This window comes from Sebastes fasciatus, chromosome 21, assembly GCF_043250625.1.
Source record: "Sebastes fasciatus isolate fSebFas1 chromosome 21, fSebFas1.pri, whole genome shotgun sequence".
In the NCBI taxonomy this organism is placed as follows: Eukaryota; Metazoa; Chordata; class Actinopteri; order Perciformes; family Sebastidae; genus Sebastes; species Sebastes fasciatus.
The window spans coordinates 9,536,961-9,555,560 of NC_133815.1; the positions used below are offsets into that span (position 1 = coordinate 9,536,961).

Consider the following 18,600-nt stretch of genomic DNA (forward strand, 5'->3'; position numbering starts at 1 on the left):
TTTATTTTGTTTGGTTTCCTCCATATTTTTACAATAACAAGTTTTTTTTGGCAACTTGAAGGCAGAGGAAACAAGCTCACACAACATTGACATATCAACAACTTTTAAATTTATATGGTTAGTTTGTTAAAAAACAGCTGCTTATTACACATCCAGCAGTTACAGAGCAACATTATCATTGATTTAAAGTCCAATATTGTCTTTCCTTTAGTTCTGTTTTTTTCAGTCTACTGGGGGAGCTGGAGTCAGAGTCTGTCTGCTGTTATGTTATGGTAATGTACTTTGTTTTTTCATGACTGAGTGAAGTATTTTTCCCTTTATGTTGTAATATTAACAATATTAAAAAAATCAGAAATAAAATAAATGTAATCTTTTATCAAAGCAGCTGTCCACCAGTAAAGTATCTTTCCCCAGTACTAAGGCATTGTATTGTGGATTCACAGCCTACATGTTATCAAATAAAGCTCGAGAAATGATGAAAAGGTTTATAGGCAAACATTAGAATTGGAACATAACTTATGGTAGAGAGGCTGGGTATAACAGTGATCACCAGTAGGCCTACGATTATTACAAAAGTCCAGTGGTTTTCAAAGTGGGGTCCTTGAAGGGGTTCCCAGCAAAAAGGGAATTATTCATTTTCACTGTAATTCCATGGGTCATGGGTTTCACACACTTTCTGTAATAAAACATCTAAAAGTAAAAATCCTATCAGATTGGAGACCCTGGGATAAAATCTTATCAAATGGGGGTCCATGTGTTGTGTCAGTTTAGGGATCCTTGATGTCAAAAGTTTGGGAACCACTGCAATAGCCTATTATATTTTTTAGATTCTGCCAAAGAGGAAGTGATTCAGCTCTTTTCGTGACTATTGAAACTGCATGTGTCATTTATATAACAGCAGTTTGTGCAACAGCTGTTGCCAGACTGCATTATATTGTTCTTGTGTGGTCTTTTGTCCACCTCTTTTCTGACCCTATCTAGGATGCCATCTGCACTTTTCCTCCACTAGGTGGCGTTGCAGACCCCCACATGCATTTTGACTAAATTACTTTATTATTAAAGGAATGTGTGATTACAACGTGGGATTATAGGACCTTCTGCATTGAGCTAATAGGCTTAACAGAGCTCTGACTCTTAAAAAACAAGAAGTGAAATGTTTCTAGTAATATAAAATAAGGGGGATTGTGGATTTTTAGTTTTAACTCATTAATTAGTCGCCCAATTAACTTTGTGTCGACTTCCTGATTTAGGTACCTCTATTTCCCACGTGGTCCAATAGGCTCTTATATATTCATGAAACATCCTTATATATTCAGCTTTAAAACTTTATGATTATGTATGTTTGTTTTTTTTCCTGAAAAGCTTTACAGTGATGACGTAACCCTGCAGTCATGTGGACATTAGGGGTAAAAAAAAAAAAAAAAGTTTCAATGTAATGCAGGAGGAGAGAGAGCTGCTGCTCCAGAGAGCCCAGAGTGTGTATGGATGTATGGATGGAGCAGACGGAGCAGAGGGCAGGTGAGAGTGGACCGGAGCAGCTGCCTGCTTCACCGCAGTACTGGCACACAGTCAGCAGCACAGAGAGAGAGGGAGAGAGAGAAGCACACCAGGAGCAGAAAGTCACTGACTGACACTCCCCCACACCTCCCCACCGGTGTCCGTCTGTCTGTGGATGATTCCCACGCGTAAAAACGCACGAGGGAAGCGGTCACCTCGACGGAAGTTTACCGGATACTTTGAAACAACAAACCCGGAGAGCAGAGATCCTAGTCGGTTCTGACCTGAGAGAGAGGTGGTGTGTTGGACCATGTCGGGACACCGGGTGCAGTTCGCGGACCTTCCTCCGAGTGAGCACAAAGGAAGTCCCAAAATTCACAGTAAGGAACATTAGTGATCTCTTCTGACCTTCATATCACCAGTTATGCATGTTGAAAAGGAGTTTTTGGGGTTTATTATAAGGGCAACCTCTGTCAAGAATTTCATAGTAAGTTTTGTAGTGATACAGGATGTGAGTCAAGAAGAGGTGGAATCAGTATGTTTCCTTCTTCCTTTTTCATTCATACGATACAACTTTATTGTCCCTGAAATTCATTTTGCATCCATAGGCAGCTCAGTTTGAGAAAAAGTACACATACAATAGACATACTGTTACCATAAACAGACAGACAAGTAAGATCCATCAGACAAAAAAACAAAACATATCACCATTATTCATACATTACAAAATTACCAATCTGTCCTCTGGATTTACATGTTAAATTATGATTATAGTTCTCTACATGCCAAAAATATCATCATATCTTCCAATTTTCATGCAAAACTTATTTGCCATCTCATGTCTGACGAAATGCAATAATTCAGACATATACTTAAATGTATGTTGCTGGTCGTATGTGTTCCCTGTGCGTGACCGGTTTGTGGAGGTTGTGATGACCCCTGACCTGTGCTGCACCCTGCATCTCCATCAGTGCTGTGATCCCATCCACTCTACCTCTTACTACACTTATCTGAAGTGGCAGTTGCCCTTTAACGTGCTGCTGCTAACTTTTTACCCTCAGCCAGTGTAACACTCCCCATGCTCTGTCTCAGTAAGGTGACGCTCACCTTGAGATGCATTTAGTGACCACTTCACTGCATCCCACGCAGTCTGGAAATATATAACGCATTAGTGGCTGTTATAACGCATTCAGGGCTTTTGTGCACAAGTGAGGGGTATAAAGATGTGATTTCATGTGAGGTGCGACAGAGTCAGCTGCTGCTGTGTTGCTGCAGTGTATGCATTACTACAGGCACGAGACACAGAGAAGCTGAGCTCATCTCCATGGTGACAGGTTGAGTGACAGGACACGTGAGCGAGGACGCAATGGAAAATTGGCAGTTTGCTGCAAAGCCCTCCAGAGGTGCATCCACAGCACACTCTGGTTCCATGACAGCAACATGGGCACGTTTGTGACACATTTATACGTATATTGGCAGCTGTTCTGTCAGTCTGATGTGTTTTCTTTGGGGTTTTGCCACTAACATGTGGGCAGCAGAGTGAAAAGTGCTGATGTTATGTTCAGGTCAAGCTCAGGTTGTATGCTGGGTTGTGGTGTGTGGAGGGACAGAACGGCAGCTTCAGCAGCAAACCACTCATTCTGACTCAGCCTGTCCGTTTCTCCTGCTGTCCAGATGCAAGTGACAGTAGGGTCAAGTTTCAGCCTCTTCTCTCTCTCTCTCTCTCTCTCTTATGTACACACTCGCAAACAAACAAACACACGCATCACTCTCACATGCATTACCTCACTGGCGTTATTGTCCTCTCAGAAATAGGTGGTCAAGATAGGTGGCCAAGCCAATACTCATTGTATTAAATACATGAAATACAAATAGTACCTAGCAGCAGAACAGTGGCTCCTAATTTGTTTTGTTGCCCAAACCTAACTAAGTAGTTTTATTTTGAAAAGACTGGAGTGGAAATTGACATGTGCGTCACGTGTTGCTGGACAAATGAGGAATAACTTTTCGTAAGAAATCTTATGAACCGTTGTGTGAGGAATGAGGATACGTTGCATTGTTGTGTCTTCCGTCTCAAACAATGGGAAGTACTGTGACAGCCTTTTCAGGTTATTTTACAGTGATAAAGGTACTCTTTTCTGTCTATTTATCTGTGGTGGCTGTCGCTGCTCACGCTAACTGCCAACCTCTGGCAGGGAAAAACACATTAATTAGTGTGTGCCAAAGGACATTTCCCAGGAAAGTCCTAGTAACGGCTTTCATGAACAGGTTATTTGTCTAATCTTGTGTTGTGTCAGTTGCGTGGCAGCAAAAGGAGGAGAATTAGATTTAAGTGTAACATTATTACTTTAACCTTTCTCCTTTCAGTCTTTATTAAAAGCTGTTTTTGTAGAATTACAGAGAGAGACGGTGTGAATAATAGTGCCCGTTTTCTTAGTTGTTGCTAACATGTCTGTGAAAGGTTGACCCTTCTAATAGAGAGGTGATACAGGCTTCATTATAGAGTCTATAGAGCTGCACATTGAATGAGTAAAACAGTGATATGTGTCTCAGTAAGCTGCTTTACATCCCCAACAGCTGCACTCTCAGCCATGATGTTTATCATCTCAGGTTTCCAGTGATGACATATGAAGATTATCTCAACAGTTTCTGTCTGGAGAAGGATGTGCAGCCTTGATTGAATGGCAGCAGATATCGCCTTCTCGGTTCCCATCAGTCTGGTAGCAATTCTCATGAAGAGAGGGTGGAGCTCTTCAACATCTAACTCAATCACTAACTTTATCTTTAGAGGAAACTGTTTAAAGTTTGCTCTCTGCCAAGAAAGTTCTGTTAACTGACGTTGTTTCTCCATTAATTCAACTCTGTCATGTCTCTTTGTCCACAAGCCAGTTTAATCAAATAGACTTGTTGTGAGTCCAAATTTTCTGTCATCCCACGACGACTCCCTTTCAAGAGCCATCTGCGTCACATCACTGTGGGAACGCCACTTTGCCCTGTAATACACATGCATTTTCTATATATGAGATTATGTTATTACTTCAAAGATTGATAATTAACACCCAAGAGGACTAGATACTGCCGCTTTGTCACGCCCCCTTGGCGTCACTTTAAGTTTCAGCCTCAAAACCACTTCGGTAGGTTTAGGAAAAACGACATGGTTGGGCTTAAAAATACTATGTTTGTGAATTGAAAATGAAACTGAACGTTGTGAACACGGGACACGAACGACAGCTGATTGTAACGTGAACGTCAAACTTAACGCGCGGGACACGATCTGCTCAGGGCTCCTGGATGAAAGCCTTACTGTGTCTTTTCGCTCTTTAAACTACGTCACCACAGTCACTACCGGCGCACTTTCTCTGAGTGTTTACTGTTGCCGCAGATGGGTTTACATTGTAGTGAATGGAAAGCGCAGTGTGTCTCATACCGGCACTAAGGGGGGCCCTGTGCAGCGGTACCGACGGCTTTGACAAAGCCTCGGTATTTGACACCCTGGGAATGAGAACGGGCTTGGACTAGATATGATGCCATTTTAATTACAGATGAAACGAGTAGTCGATGAATTGATCAGACTAATCAACAGAAAAAAAGGAGCCGGCAACTAATTTATAATGATTTCAAAGTCATTTATCTGCTGCCAAACGTCACCTCGTTCCAGCTTCCTGATTGTAAGGATTTGCTGCGTTTCTTTTTTCTCTCATATGTAGAGGTTGAACGATAGTGGATTTTTAAAGGCCGATATAATAACAATAGCTTGGAGTCAGAAAAAGCCGATAGACAATTTTTTTTCATGGATTGGGGAATTGCTTTCTGAGAAAATATCTCAAACTATCTATATAATAAATATCTAAAATGTAATTTAAAGTCTGTCATGCATTTATGGCCGGAGTGCACTGAGTGCCCACGCTTCCCCCCCTTCTCCTGGTCTCGAAGTACGAGTGTCATTTCATGGGGTCTTTGACAGTTGTGTAGATTATGATCAGAAGTTAATCACATGCACATATATTTTCAGTAAAAGTGGCCCTCATTATGTGAATGGAGCCTCCATGCAAAACGGTGATGTACATCCCTGCATGATTTGTGGCAGCCTTGCAGCCATCGGCCACTATCGGAGCCCAGTTCCACCGACAACGCTAACTTGTAAAACGTCCTATCGGCACCGATTAATCGGTCGACCTCTACTCTTATGTGATAGTAAATATACAACTGGGTTATGAACTTTGGGTCAGACAAAACAAGCTATTTAAAGATGTCGCCTTGAGATTTAGGAAATTGTTATGGACGTGTCACTATTTTCTTACATTTTATAGACCAAACAATCTATTAGTTCGTTGATATATAACATGCAACTAAGGCCATGTCCTGGAATTTAACCGCGGATGTTGCAGTTATATGATATGTAACTTAGTTCACACACTTATGGTTAATGTGACCGTACATATCATATGTTTAAACACTAAAACCCACACATTCACTGTGGTAGGTATCAGATTCCAAACATACTGTCTGGGTGGTATTGAGAAGTGTGGTTGACTGGGAGTGTCGGGTCACACCTGTCCAGTAAACAACTCTAGTGCCCTCTTACCACATCATCACCACAGTAAATTAGATATTTGCACGCATGTTATTGGTGATGACAATATTTCCACTGCACATCACCAACAACACAATTTAAAGTGGTGCTTTTGTGTGATTCTTTGTGGAGAAACTCAGTTTTACAGATCTGTCGATTAAATGAGCTAATCGATTAGACGAAAAAATCGAGTGTTGGTCAACTGAGAATTGTTTTGGTCGAGGACAGCTGTACTCTGCTTTAGCTTTAACGTGTGAAAAATGACAGATTGAAGCTTTACCATTAACACAGCTGGGTGGTATCTTGGGTGTATTAAAAAGGTATTTGCATATTCAAATGCAATACCTTGCATGAACTTACTTTAATGAGCAGCTCTAAAATAACACATTATTTGTTAGTTGCCCTAAGAATTTGACTTACAGCATATATAAAAAAGGGTCAAAACAAACCAGTCTATCATAATAAATGGGAGACCTTGCAGTGCTGCTGGCTCCATTAGCCCAGTAACACTTTGTGGTTGAAATTGCACTTGTTAAGACTACGTCGCTGTAATCACTTATCAGTGTCCCTTTGTCAGGATGTCCAGGAGAAACAATAAACCCGGCTGCATGCTATCACACTCGCAGTCCCTATATTAGTGGAAATGGCGAATGCTGCGTTGGAATGATAATCACAGAATGTGCTTCTTCACCAGCAGCCCAGGAATACACGTGATGTCTGTGCCAGTGTCGAGCTTTAGCAACCAGGGGCGGCTGCTGTCTCCACAGCTTATACTTCTACGCGAAAACAAATCAAAAATAGTCGTGAAGGTGAGGATAAAGCATGGCCTTAATTTCCTAAGACATGTTTTCTATACATAGCTCACTCACTGCTATTAATGTAATCTTTTTAGTGAGGTGCTGTCCGCTGGGGTGAGGTGTGAAATGCCACGCTTGGTACGCTGTCTGTGTCGTTGAAGATGCTGATCACATTGGATAGGCACTTGAGATGATCCCTCTGGAAATAGTCAAACCCCTGAGACGCTAAACAGCTGTTTTCACAGCGGATTAAAAGCCTGTCCCTTAAGGGCTCTTAAGTTCCCTTAGAGTGTAAAACACAAAGATTTAAGGGTGCGCTGTGGCCTTCTGTGCCCAGGAGTAATTCACTGTTGTTTTTCTAGCTTTAACTGGGGATGTCGCTCTCTGATAAAAGGCAGTAACCTTGAGTTGATATCCGCTTTTGTTTTTTGTTGCTCGAATACTGAGCATACTTTCAGGCATGAGACTGTGGTGAATCACAAAGCAATAAGCTTACCAATATTTCTTTTATCTTTCATACATATTCATTGAAGCTAGTGTTGATTCATTATTATCCTTTGAATTTATTGAGACTATTGTGCTGTAAAGGTCATTTATGACAGTGAAAATAGAGATCAAAAGGCTTACCAGACATTTCCGTAGAGCCTAACATACTGTAGGGCCATCTTTTAAAATATATTAGTGTGTGTTTAATCTCCGGCACTCTCACATTTCTCACATTTTCTGCTGACCTTTTCATATCTTTGCGGGCCCTTTATTCACTATATCCGGCTCTAATGTTACATACTCGCGAGTGAAAGCGCTCTGTTTCTCTTTGGGAAAAAAAAAACCCATTGCCTTCTGACTTGTGACATTTTGTTCCGTCATCAAGCGTTTGTGATAAAGGAGAGTTAACATAAAGGTCGCTCTTGAGAAAGGAAGTCAAAGACAAGAAAAGGAAAAGAGTGTGAGATACTGCAGAGGATCTTGTGGCTAGAATTACTCCTGGTTGACTCATCATCTGTGTCGCACTGAATGCCTATGCATCATGAAACTTTGCGTGCCTAATGAGTTATCCACCCTCTCATGACTTCTCTTGTGTCTTCAGCTGCGGGATGCCCGTGCTATGTCGAGAGGAACCAGATGTTTTCCTCCTTTTTATTCCGTTTTTTTTCTAATTGATTCCCCCACCATGAGCTCCTTCCTGAAGAGGACTTGATGAAGTATCTGTAGTTTTCTCAAAACTGCAGTAGAAACTAAAGCAGCGCATGATGTCAGTGCAAAACTTCACCACCTGTTATGTGACGGATGGGGAGATAATGAAGTTCACCTGTTCGGCAGCAATGCGCAGGCCTCTCAGCGCCTGGCATTTAAAGCTTCTTATTGGCTGCTGCAGCTGAGTAAAACTCACTCACAGCATTGTCATTCCCACTGACGCTCTTTTGCCGCCTGTGGAATCAGCTGAGGAGTAAACAAACACTTCTATCTTGTTTATAGTCCTCTTAAATCTGGAAGGATCCAAGGCCTGATAATACACAGATGGGAATGTACGCTGATGACTCCCAACGGGTGCCACAGCTCTCCGTGCAGTTGTCATTCATCCGCCCTGAGCAGCGGTCTTGAAATATCGGCTCTTCTTTATTGGTGATTAGAGACAATCTGGCTGTATTTCTGTGCTGTTGGGATACCGGGTGTAATAATAACATTCTCTGCATGCTCTCCTCGAGCGCTAATGACGCGTGATGCCAGCCCCGATCACATTGTATTTTTTTTAAAGCAGCAACGGGAACAAAAAATTGACTTGGACACAGATGAGTGAGAAGTCAAATAGCCTCTCCTTTGATGCTGCAGCGAGGTCATGTTCAAAGGAAAATATCAAATGGATTTGTGGGGGAGAAAATGAGGCAGTGTTTGTGAGAGAGGTTGTGCGCTGATGCTTAATATTAAGTGTGTGTGTGTGTGTGTGTGTGGGTACCTGATAATTAGGTTTATCTTAAGCTTATCTTCAAACTCCATGCTGACGACATCGAGTCTTTTTATTCGCCAGCTGAGATTTTAATGACTTTACAAATCAATCGAAAGATCTGGGTCACTGCCACAGAGGTCGGCCTAGACAAACACACACACACACACACACACACACACACGCACACACGCACACACGCACACGCACTTAAACAAAAGAAGTTCTGTGTCTGCAGAACTCATTGTTATCATCGTGAAAGACGGAGCATTTTTAACCGCATTTGATGAGATGAGAAGATCGATACCACTCTCATATCTGCACGGTAAATATGTGGCTACAGCCAGCAGCCGGTTAGCTTAGCTTAGCTGAAAGAAAACTGAAAAGACAGAAACAACTTGGTTAGGTTTAGACAACAAAACGACTTAGTTAGGTTCAGGAAAAGATCGTGATTTGGGTTAAAATAACTCTGGAAGTGACGCAACGTAAGTACGGAAGTTACCTGACAAATAAATCAACGTTGACTTCCGCTCTCGCTCTTTATACTTGAATTGATTTTGTGGGATATAGTATATACAAATTACAGTGCATTACTTTTTGTAGGTATATCTACGAATGATGTATGAGAACATCCTTCCCGGTGACAACAAGACTCTTGAAAAGAAAACATATTTTTCCAAAATGTCAAACTATTCCTTTTTTTTACTCCTTTTTTTAATTTAATACAGGCGAAAATACACATAAAACACGACAATATGATGACATGACAATATAACATCCCAAAAAGAGAAAAATTGAATATGAATATTTTACCCAACAGAATACCGTACATGTAATTGTATTTGTTATCCGGGGACAACAAATTATTCCTTTTAAGTTGTAAGAAATGTCCACAACCATTGCAACATCTGCCTCCGTGTGTGTCTGTGTGTATCGTTAAGTTGTTTTAACATCCAATAATATTTAGTGTGAAGTGTTGCTTAGAGACACATGATCTATACAAACGAAGACACCCAAGACAATTATTTCAACATAACTGATAGAGGTGTGAGAGAAACCGAAAACACAAACGCCTGTGCACATTTTCTCAGCACTGTAGCTGATAAACTCCTCCTGATTTCAAGTAATTCACACTCACTTAGCTAAAAACAAGCCGTCTGACGCCACTCATTTAACATTCCCAACATTTTGCTTCAGTATTTAATGTGATAAGTGAGCTTGAGGATGAGAACAGAATCCACTCCCAGTCAATAACCGCAAGCCGCTCCTGTCAATGTGATAAATGGGAGGTTTAGTGCGGAGGATACAAGTGGGTGTTTATAACTGGAACGGGACGCCACTGATTGGGTGCGGTCGCAGCGAGGGGGCTGTGGGAGGAAAACATACATCTCGAAAGTGCTGAGAAGTTTTTTGATTGCCGTTTTAGCAGCGACTTTTTTCTTCCAGAGCACCTTCAGCTGCCGCAGTCACACAGAAATTATCCGTTCCAACTTCTGTTTTTGATGATAAGAGAGGAAAGTGAGTGGCGGCAGCAGAACAAGCGGCGACCTATTGCTTCATCAGCATTAATAAAAAACGTTATCAGCAACATTCTTTACATGAAAAATGAGGAAATGAATATAGGCATTGCTGTGTGCAGTGTTCTTTGGCACTTCCTGTGAATTTGCAGGTCAAGTTGGGCTAATCCACTTTACTCCCTGGAAAGTCTCTGAAATACCAGCATGCCAATAAGTGCAGTGCTGGCATCAGCAAATGGCTGTTGATCCTTTTGATCCAAACTGTAATCTGAAGACAATGGATTTTTTTTAATTAAGAGCATTTTCTATTATGTTGAGCCACCTACCACATTTAAATCCTGTCGTTCTCTATAGGTCAATCTTCTTGATTTGAAGACTTACAGAAATCTTTTTCATTTTCTTTTTGCAGAAATGTCACCAATTAGAAATGAAAAAGTCTATGCTTTATTATGATTGATTACTGCCAACGAACTTTTACCACATCATCTACTTCCTCGGCCCTTTGCAGCCTTTCACTTTAGCTTATCAGAGCTCTCACAGCTGCTGTGGTAGAGGAGCTGATATTTAACAATCAAATATGATGTGCCGCCTCTCTGTTATGTATGTGAAGCTGAACGATGATGCAGACTTGGCTGTCGGGAGCCGCTGCAAAGGCCAGCAGTTGTGTAAGAGATTTAATGGCCGAGCCCGGCCGTCTAAAGAGGGGACAATCATCGGACCTTTTGGCAAGGTCCTTTACTCGCTGCTTTACTCGTTCAATGACTCCGTTAGTCAGCTGAATACATACTTTGGTGCTCCCAACCTCCAGATGCTACGCTGTCTGCTATTTGTAGTCTTCTGTTTTGATTCATTGTGCTTACGTTGCGAATAATTCTCGAGCAAAGTGACTAGAACAACGGCTAGATGATATTTTTGACATTTCATTTTGTTAAGCAGGATGTATTAAAGCGTGGGTTTTTGTCTGCTGTCCTGTGTTTGAACCATCACTTCTAACCACAGCATAACTGCTTGTAAACTTATAATGATACACAGATGCATGTGTTTACATATGAGCATCACGCATGGATCTGAAGTTTATTGAATGTTGTTGCACTTTGCCAACTCTCAAGCCTTCTGGGTGTTTCAAGCCTTCTTTTTGGGGGGTTCATGTCCCAGCACGGCCAGATGAAAGAGCAGCTATCGCGGTGTGTTTGATGCCTGCTGCGTCTGTGATAGAAACAGCCCCGTCGGTGAGACCTGAGTCTGCCCAGCTGTACGCTTTGGACCACCAGGGTGGAATGTATACTTATATTCTCCTGAAGACGTAGCCTAAGGTGTGCACTTCTCATAGTTTCCTAAATCCCTCTCTTGAGAAAAGGTTAAGACACCATTTGTACAGAGAGTTGACAGTCTCAGCTAATCGGCTCCGGGGTGAGAAGAGGACTTATACCTCCACAAAACTGAGACGGGATTTACTTGATTTTGAGGTTTCTTCTTTCTCCTTGTTGGTCCTTCTGTGGTTTGCTCACAAAGGCCTACATTTGTTCATATAATGTTAGCTAGTGAAATCACTGTTAGATCATCCTGCACTGTAAAAAAATTACTTTTTATAAGTGAAACCAACTGATCTTTTGTCTTTAACTTAAAGCTGCACTAATTCATATTTTCATCTTAACAATGGATTAAATGTGTAAAGTGAAGGGCATCACTCATAGTGACGAAGCTTCTGAGAATTATAACAACAACAGAATTAAGCAACTGTTTGCCACAATGACTTCATAATGTGACATTGGCATTGGCGTGACTGGCACTCGGCTTGGAAAGTCCCAGGGGGAAGTTGGCTCGGGGCTCCTGCCACCCGACCTGTGTTGAAACACAGACCCTGTCTCATTTACCATGCTTGGGTGGGACTTTTTTGCTGTGTCATCACCATTCACATCTATACACCCAATGTGGTTATGATTAATTTGTTTTCAAGAGCACAAAGTTCTTCATAGATCTAGCCTATCGAATTTCAAGTCGACTGAGGGGTCGACTGGGGGGTCACTGACGATGATTCGACTCATCGACTTTCAGTGGGCAGCCCTATGTTAGTGTTGTGTTTGTAGCTTGTTACGCTGCCCCCAAGTGACTAAAAAAATCAATTAATGCTGCTTTAACTTAATATAGGCATCCAATATTATTCTTTTCAAGAACATACCACCATTATTCCATGGTGGTGTAAAGTCTTAATTAAGTGTTCACTAAACTCACCAAATTATATTTTTTGAGAAACATTGTTAAGTGTATTACCATATTTCCCAGCATGCATTATTTTAGGGTTAACTGTCTGAGGGCCTCCTTTCTCTGATAAAAACTTTAAATAGACATGATAAAGATTTGTATGCACTACAGCCCCAATGCTTATTTTAACAGTCACTGAGAGTTCCTCAGATGTTCCACCTTTATATTAACACTAGCACTGTATTAAAGTAACTTAACTTAACTGGAGGAGCTGAAAGGATTATGTGGCATGTGAAGAACTGACCCTGATACAACTTCAAAGTGGGAGAATAAATGTGACTGGAAAGCGAAGCTGACCAGTGACCCTTCTAATACCACTAAACAGTTGTTGATTAACTTTTTCATAGTGAAGTTAAAGTACATTACAACAAAGAATGAATAAACTGATTGAACAATGTTTCCAATTTTAGGACTTGTCTTTTCAACTTTAAATAGTTTCAAATGTTTTACAGTTTCTCACAGCTGCTAGTTACCATTATCTACCCACAGCTGCTAGTTATCATCGTCTCCTTCCAGCAGAAAGCTTATTCAGCAGCAGCCAATCACTGAGGTGAGGAGAAGTTAGCTCAAACTTTCCACTGACCTTTGGGACCTTAAAGTCCCCCCAAACCCTGAGTCACCCGAGCCCCCCGAGCCGGCCTCAGAACTTGACACTGAGTTTTAATATCATGGGGATTGTGGGTGCTCCTGACTGATAGAGGTTCGGGGTTGGTCTTTGATGTTCTTTGTGTATCTTAATGAGGATCAGACTCCAGGGTTTTTGGCCAAAGCCCCCACCCTCCTTCTTCCTCTCAGAGCAGAGGGGTTAGCAGAGATTGAAGGACCACTTCTACCTCAAGAGAGGATTTTTTTTTCTCCCTCTTCTTCCCTTCTATACATTTCTCCATCCCCCCCCCACTCTTCTTCCTCTACCTCCCCTTCGTTCTTTAATCAGCCTCTCCGGCACCCAGAGCGTCTCTGAGTGAGTCCATCAGTTCATTAAGGGAGGCCTTAGCCCAGATGAATCGGAGCCTCTGAAGTCTTTTCATCAGCACGTTAGGGAAGCGGGAGGTGTGCTTAGGGAGCGCGACACAGCACAGGAAACACCAAAGGGGGTCCAGCTCTGTCTCGACTGGACACAAACACTGAAACGTGTGTACACAAACCTGCGACACGGCAAAGGGTCAGGGCAGATGTTAGACGAGGGGTGGGTCAGACGAACCCCTGACCCAAGATCTGAAATTAAAGGCCAATCAGAAACATGTGTGCCAGAGCGCCTTTCCTGTTGGAAAGACATATTTGACGAATTAACTCTGGGAAACAAAGACCCACTGTAGTGTCACTGGTGATTGACTTGTGTCAAGCGAGACCTTGTGCTCTTGTCCGTCAGTAGTAGTGGAAACTTCCACTTCTGAATGACACTTACAGAAACCCTATCTTTTTCCCAAAGTGGTCCTGAGATTGAGTAGATAAACGGCAGATGTTACGGCATGAGAATACACTCCTCCTACAGTAAAATTACACATAACACTCGGTTTCCTATGGGGCCGGGCTGTCAACCATCGCCCTCAGCTATTTCTTGTGCAGTTTATTACAATTACCCTCAAGTCAATGCTATTTCTAGCTGAGGAAGTGGACTGTTAATTATTGCCATAGAGGAAAGCAATAAAGATTGGAGCTCATTATTCCTGTAGGAGCATTTGGGCCATATAGCTTAATGAAGAGAAGTGGAGTACAGTATCTTTTGTCTTCAGACCCGTAACGGCTTTATATCTTGCAGACTAGTTCCTCCACCCGTGACCGTCATCCATTCCTGGCATCTTCCCCTCTATCATTAACAGCCTTTTAGCTCTGATTTATTTTTTACTAGGGCTGTCTATTGATTGAAATATTTAATCGCAGTTAATCACAAATTATTCGCACATTTTTTATCTGTTGAAAATGTACCTTAAAGGGAGATTTGTCAAGTATTTAATATTCGTATCAACACAAGAAATTAGTGGCGTTAAAACGACTTTGCGTTATTATCGCGTTAACTTTGACAGCCCTAATCTTTACACCACCCCTCTTTCAAGCTTCATATTTAGTGCCCTCATGTTCCCTTCTTTGTGTCTCCATCCCTTTGTCTCCCTTTAACGTCAGATGCTTATCTCCGTCCTGTTTGCCCAGGTCCTGGCCCGTGCTGTCTGTTCAGCAGATCTCTGCTGCTGACTGAAGCCTTGTGTGTGTTTGTGTGGCCGCAGTGCAGATGTGTGTGTGTACGTACGCCTGCCTGCTTGCATTCATGTGTACATTTGGAGGACTTCCTGTTGCGCTGTGACATGGATGCTGATGTTTGCTGTCACTGCAGTTCACTTGTAGCTGCTGCTCATTCACTACTGAGACTTTTGGAGCTGCACACGCAGAGATTTGAAAATGTATTTCAGTTGAGAGATTTCCTTTAATTTTGGTTTTGTCTGATTTATCTTGAGCACCGATCAGGATGTTGCAATATTTGAACTGCCTGTGGGAAGAATGAACGTAATGTACGAGTCTTTCCATTCTTGATTAAAAGCTCTGTTTTTGCTGTCTACTTTTCTCTTAGAGCATGCCATGTGAAATTACTTTTCTCTGAATGACTTATTTCTCCAATTGTCTCTTGTCTCATCTTTCCCATGTGTGTGTGTGTGTGTTATGCATAGATTTGATTGGATGAGTAGCATCACGTGAGATGATTTACAGCACATGCAATTGGTCTGTGAGTTTCCTGGGCCGCTTAACCCTCATGCCGTAAGAAAAGCTGCGCCGGTTAAAATAGAAACGCTCCGTCAAAATTTAATAATTCTCAACAGTTTAACGGTTACCGGTCCGGGTCCGGATAGAACGGGATCTGGGTCCCGGACCCTGGTTTGCCTATTAGTGACCTCTGATGTAGGAGAACTACGGTGACGACGCGAAAACGTGAAAACGCAAATGGTCTTATCTAGAGCCAGTGTTTGGTTTGTCCGTTCTGGGCTACTGTAGAAACATGGTGCCAGCTCCGTGAAGATGACCCGCTCCATTTGTAGATATAAACGACTCATTCTAAGCTAACAAAAACATGACGATTCCTATTTTCAGGTGACTATACACTAATGAAAACATAGTTATTAATATTATATTCCATTTCTACCAATAGATCCCCCTAAATGTTACACACTGTTCCTTTAAGATTTGGATAAGGAATCCTTATCAAAATGTCATATGTTTAAAAAAGTACTATCAACAGATAATAGATATTGTATTTTCTAAACTCACAAATATCAATATCAGTACCGGCTTAAAGATCCTCTTTTTTCGTTCCTACTTCTTAATCTTTTTATCTTTCCAAACACTTTCTAACCCCCCCACTCCAAGCTATTTTCTGCCCACTAGAGCACATTGCACTGTCACTCGCTTTAAACTCAACCTCACAACCGTTCTCATGACTTAGAGTTTGGAAAAAGCATTCATATTCATATGTCATCTCCCATCCGAGCACTTGGCCGAGCCTCCTGCTGTGCAGTGGAGGAACGCAAGAGAGATGCTCAACGAGGAATGAAAGAAATTCCACATTAATGAAGATCTGTAGATCGCTGCATCGCCTGTGCAGACATAGGTTTTAAAGATTTAGAGATTAAAGGGGAAATCAATTACTGGTTTTAAAATACACTGGATACATCGGGATGAGGTTCATACTTTCAATAAACCTTGCCTATGAGTGACATATTTTTGCTACTGTAAAATTCCCACCATGTGTTCCACATGGCTCAACTCGGTGTGATTTACAACATGTGATATAATTGCAATGATCGGTGCATTTGTGATGTTGAGTGGAATGATATTCACCGGTGAAAATATGCAAATTTATGAGGACGATAATATGTCATTTGAAAGCTGTCAGCTTGATTTAGAGACTCGAGCCATGAAAACCTCCAATGAAAATCTACTTTCTTGGCATGCGTGCGTTCACACAGACATGCAGATACAGACACACACAGATTATTCACAATCCCTCTGAGAGCGCTTAGACAAATGGCATTTTCACATGTTAAAGGTCAAAAATGAAATGGCCGTTGTGAGCATAAATTTCGGCGCTCTGCAGCTTCTATGGTGGAAAGGGAGTCATCCGTTTAAAACATTACTTACTTCAGATGAGGAATTCATGCTTGACCACATTAAGGTTCATCATCAGCAGATTCTTGAGCAGCATGTTTTAGTCTGTTCTCTCACAGTAAAGCAGCCCTTTTGCACAAAAAGGCGCATGAATGCCACTATAGCGTGCAATAAGAACGCCTTTCTTGCTTTTGGCGTGTCATTTGCACACCATACTGACTGCAATATAACGCATCCACGTGAATATGCTACGCTCAGAGCTAGTGACATAGAATAAAAAGCGAGAAAGACTGCTTATGTCGGGCGGGGATGGAAGTGGAAGGGTCCAACAAACACGCAACTTTTAACCAGGAGACGGGTGTTCGAGACCGTTAGACCCGTTATATTAGTGAAGTTTGGCACATTTAGCACATGATGTTTATTTTTAGTGACAGTTGTGACGTTTTTTCCATACTTAGGCTATGTTTTGTTGCTTCCATACGTGTTTTCCGTATATTTGTCGTGTTTTTTAGTGACGTTTGTGACCTGTTTTCCGTACTTATGTTACGTTGTTTCTGTACATATTTTACTATAGTCTACATACTCAATTTTAAGACCAACCATGACATTTTTCCAGGACATAACTAAGTGGTTTTGTTGCCTCAACGTAACTGCGGATGTTACCATAGTTTTGTTGAGTGGCGTACAAATGACATGCGAAAAGCCAAAAATGCATCCTTGTAATGTCCTTGTAATGTCATGCTATATCTACAGTATACGCCTTCCTGTGAGACTGGGTTGATTAAAAGAAGTTTTTTGCATTTGTCCTGAAAATTATCCCCCATTCTAATCTTAATTGTAGAAGAATCTTATTTTGTTGTTTTATTTTGCTCTTTTTTTTTATATCCTGACTTCAGACGTCCAAGCTGATTACTAATAAAATAATTGTATGAAATAAAAAAAAAAAACAGGTAAGAAAAAAGAGAAAGAAATTGTGGTTTCAGCAAATTTGTATGTGCTGGAATTAAAATATTTTGGTTATGAATGTGTTTAAACACGTCACATCTTCATATTTTGATCTGTATTTTCAGCATTCCCAAAGTTCATTTTTGCCCATCATGTTTCTAATAGTGCTGCCCTCTAGTGGCTCAAATCACAGTTTTGCAAAGATTCTGTCAGATTAACAAGCATCTGGACTTAAATTCTGCACAGGGATATCTGTTCCTTTGTCAAGTACATGCAAGACTTTATGGCATATATTTTGAACATTTACTTCTACCCTTTTTTGAAAGAGCCAAGAGGAAACAAAGGTTGCAGCTGCTCCAGCGCAGAAAACACGAATGTTTCTCGTCCATAATATATGAGTCACTAAAAGGCTCTTTTAGCTCCTCAAGCTGTTTACATGATGCTGACAACAACATCTAACAGCTCCTTACGGTTTGCTTGCATGTGATTCTGTTTTTGTGTTTGCGTCAAATTTCTGAAGATGAACAGATGGGAGATAAAATTACAGAAAGAAAGAAGAAAGACTGCAGCATTTATTTTAATATATTAACCGTTTTCTGTTTTCTTGTTTGAAAAAAAAATGTTTTGGCTGTGTATTTGTGCCAAAAGCAGCCTTTTCACTTGACTGCTGAATCAAAAACAGCCCAGACTTGACTTTGGAAACGTCACCTCCTTATAATTCCTTCACTGTAATACGAGAATATTGTTCACCCGGCATGTGAATAAGTTCATTGTGTTTTCCCACCACATCTGACAGGAAGGTTTCAGCCTCTTTTATTCAGACATTCACTGTTTTGGTTGCTTAAATTGGGGGAAAAACGAGTATACTGTAACACAATAAAAATCCATTCATTACCATAAAAATCCTGACAATATAATTATCTCACAGTTCCAGTCTTCATAGGGGCTCTGATTTCATTATGACACACTGTGCAG

General features: G+C 41.2%; 1 protein-coding gene across 1 annotated transcript in view; it reads left to right on the forward strand.

Moving 5' to 3' along the window:
* The first annotated feature begins 1,484 nt into the window (after positions 1-1,484).
* Positions 1,485-18,600, forward strand: part of kiaa1217 (KIAA1217 ortholog) — a 122,521-nt gene continuing 105,405 nt past the window's right edge. The window contains exon 1 of the mRNA XM_074621733.1: positions 1,485-1,877. Within this exon, the coding sequence (XP_074477834.1) occupies positions 1,808-1,877 (70 nt within the window). The 5' untranslated portion in view covers positions 1,485-1,807. The remainder of the gene's footprint in view (positions 1,878-18,600) is intronic.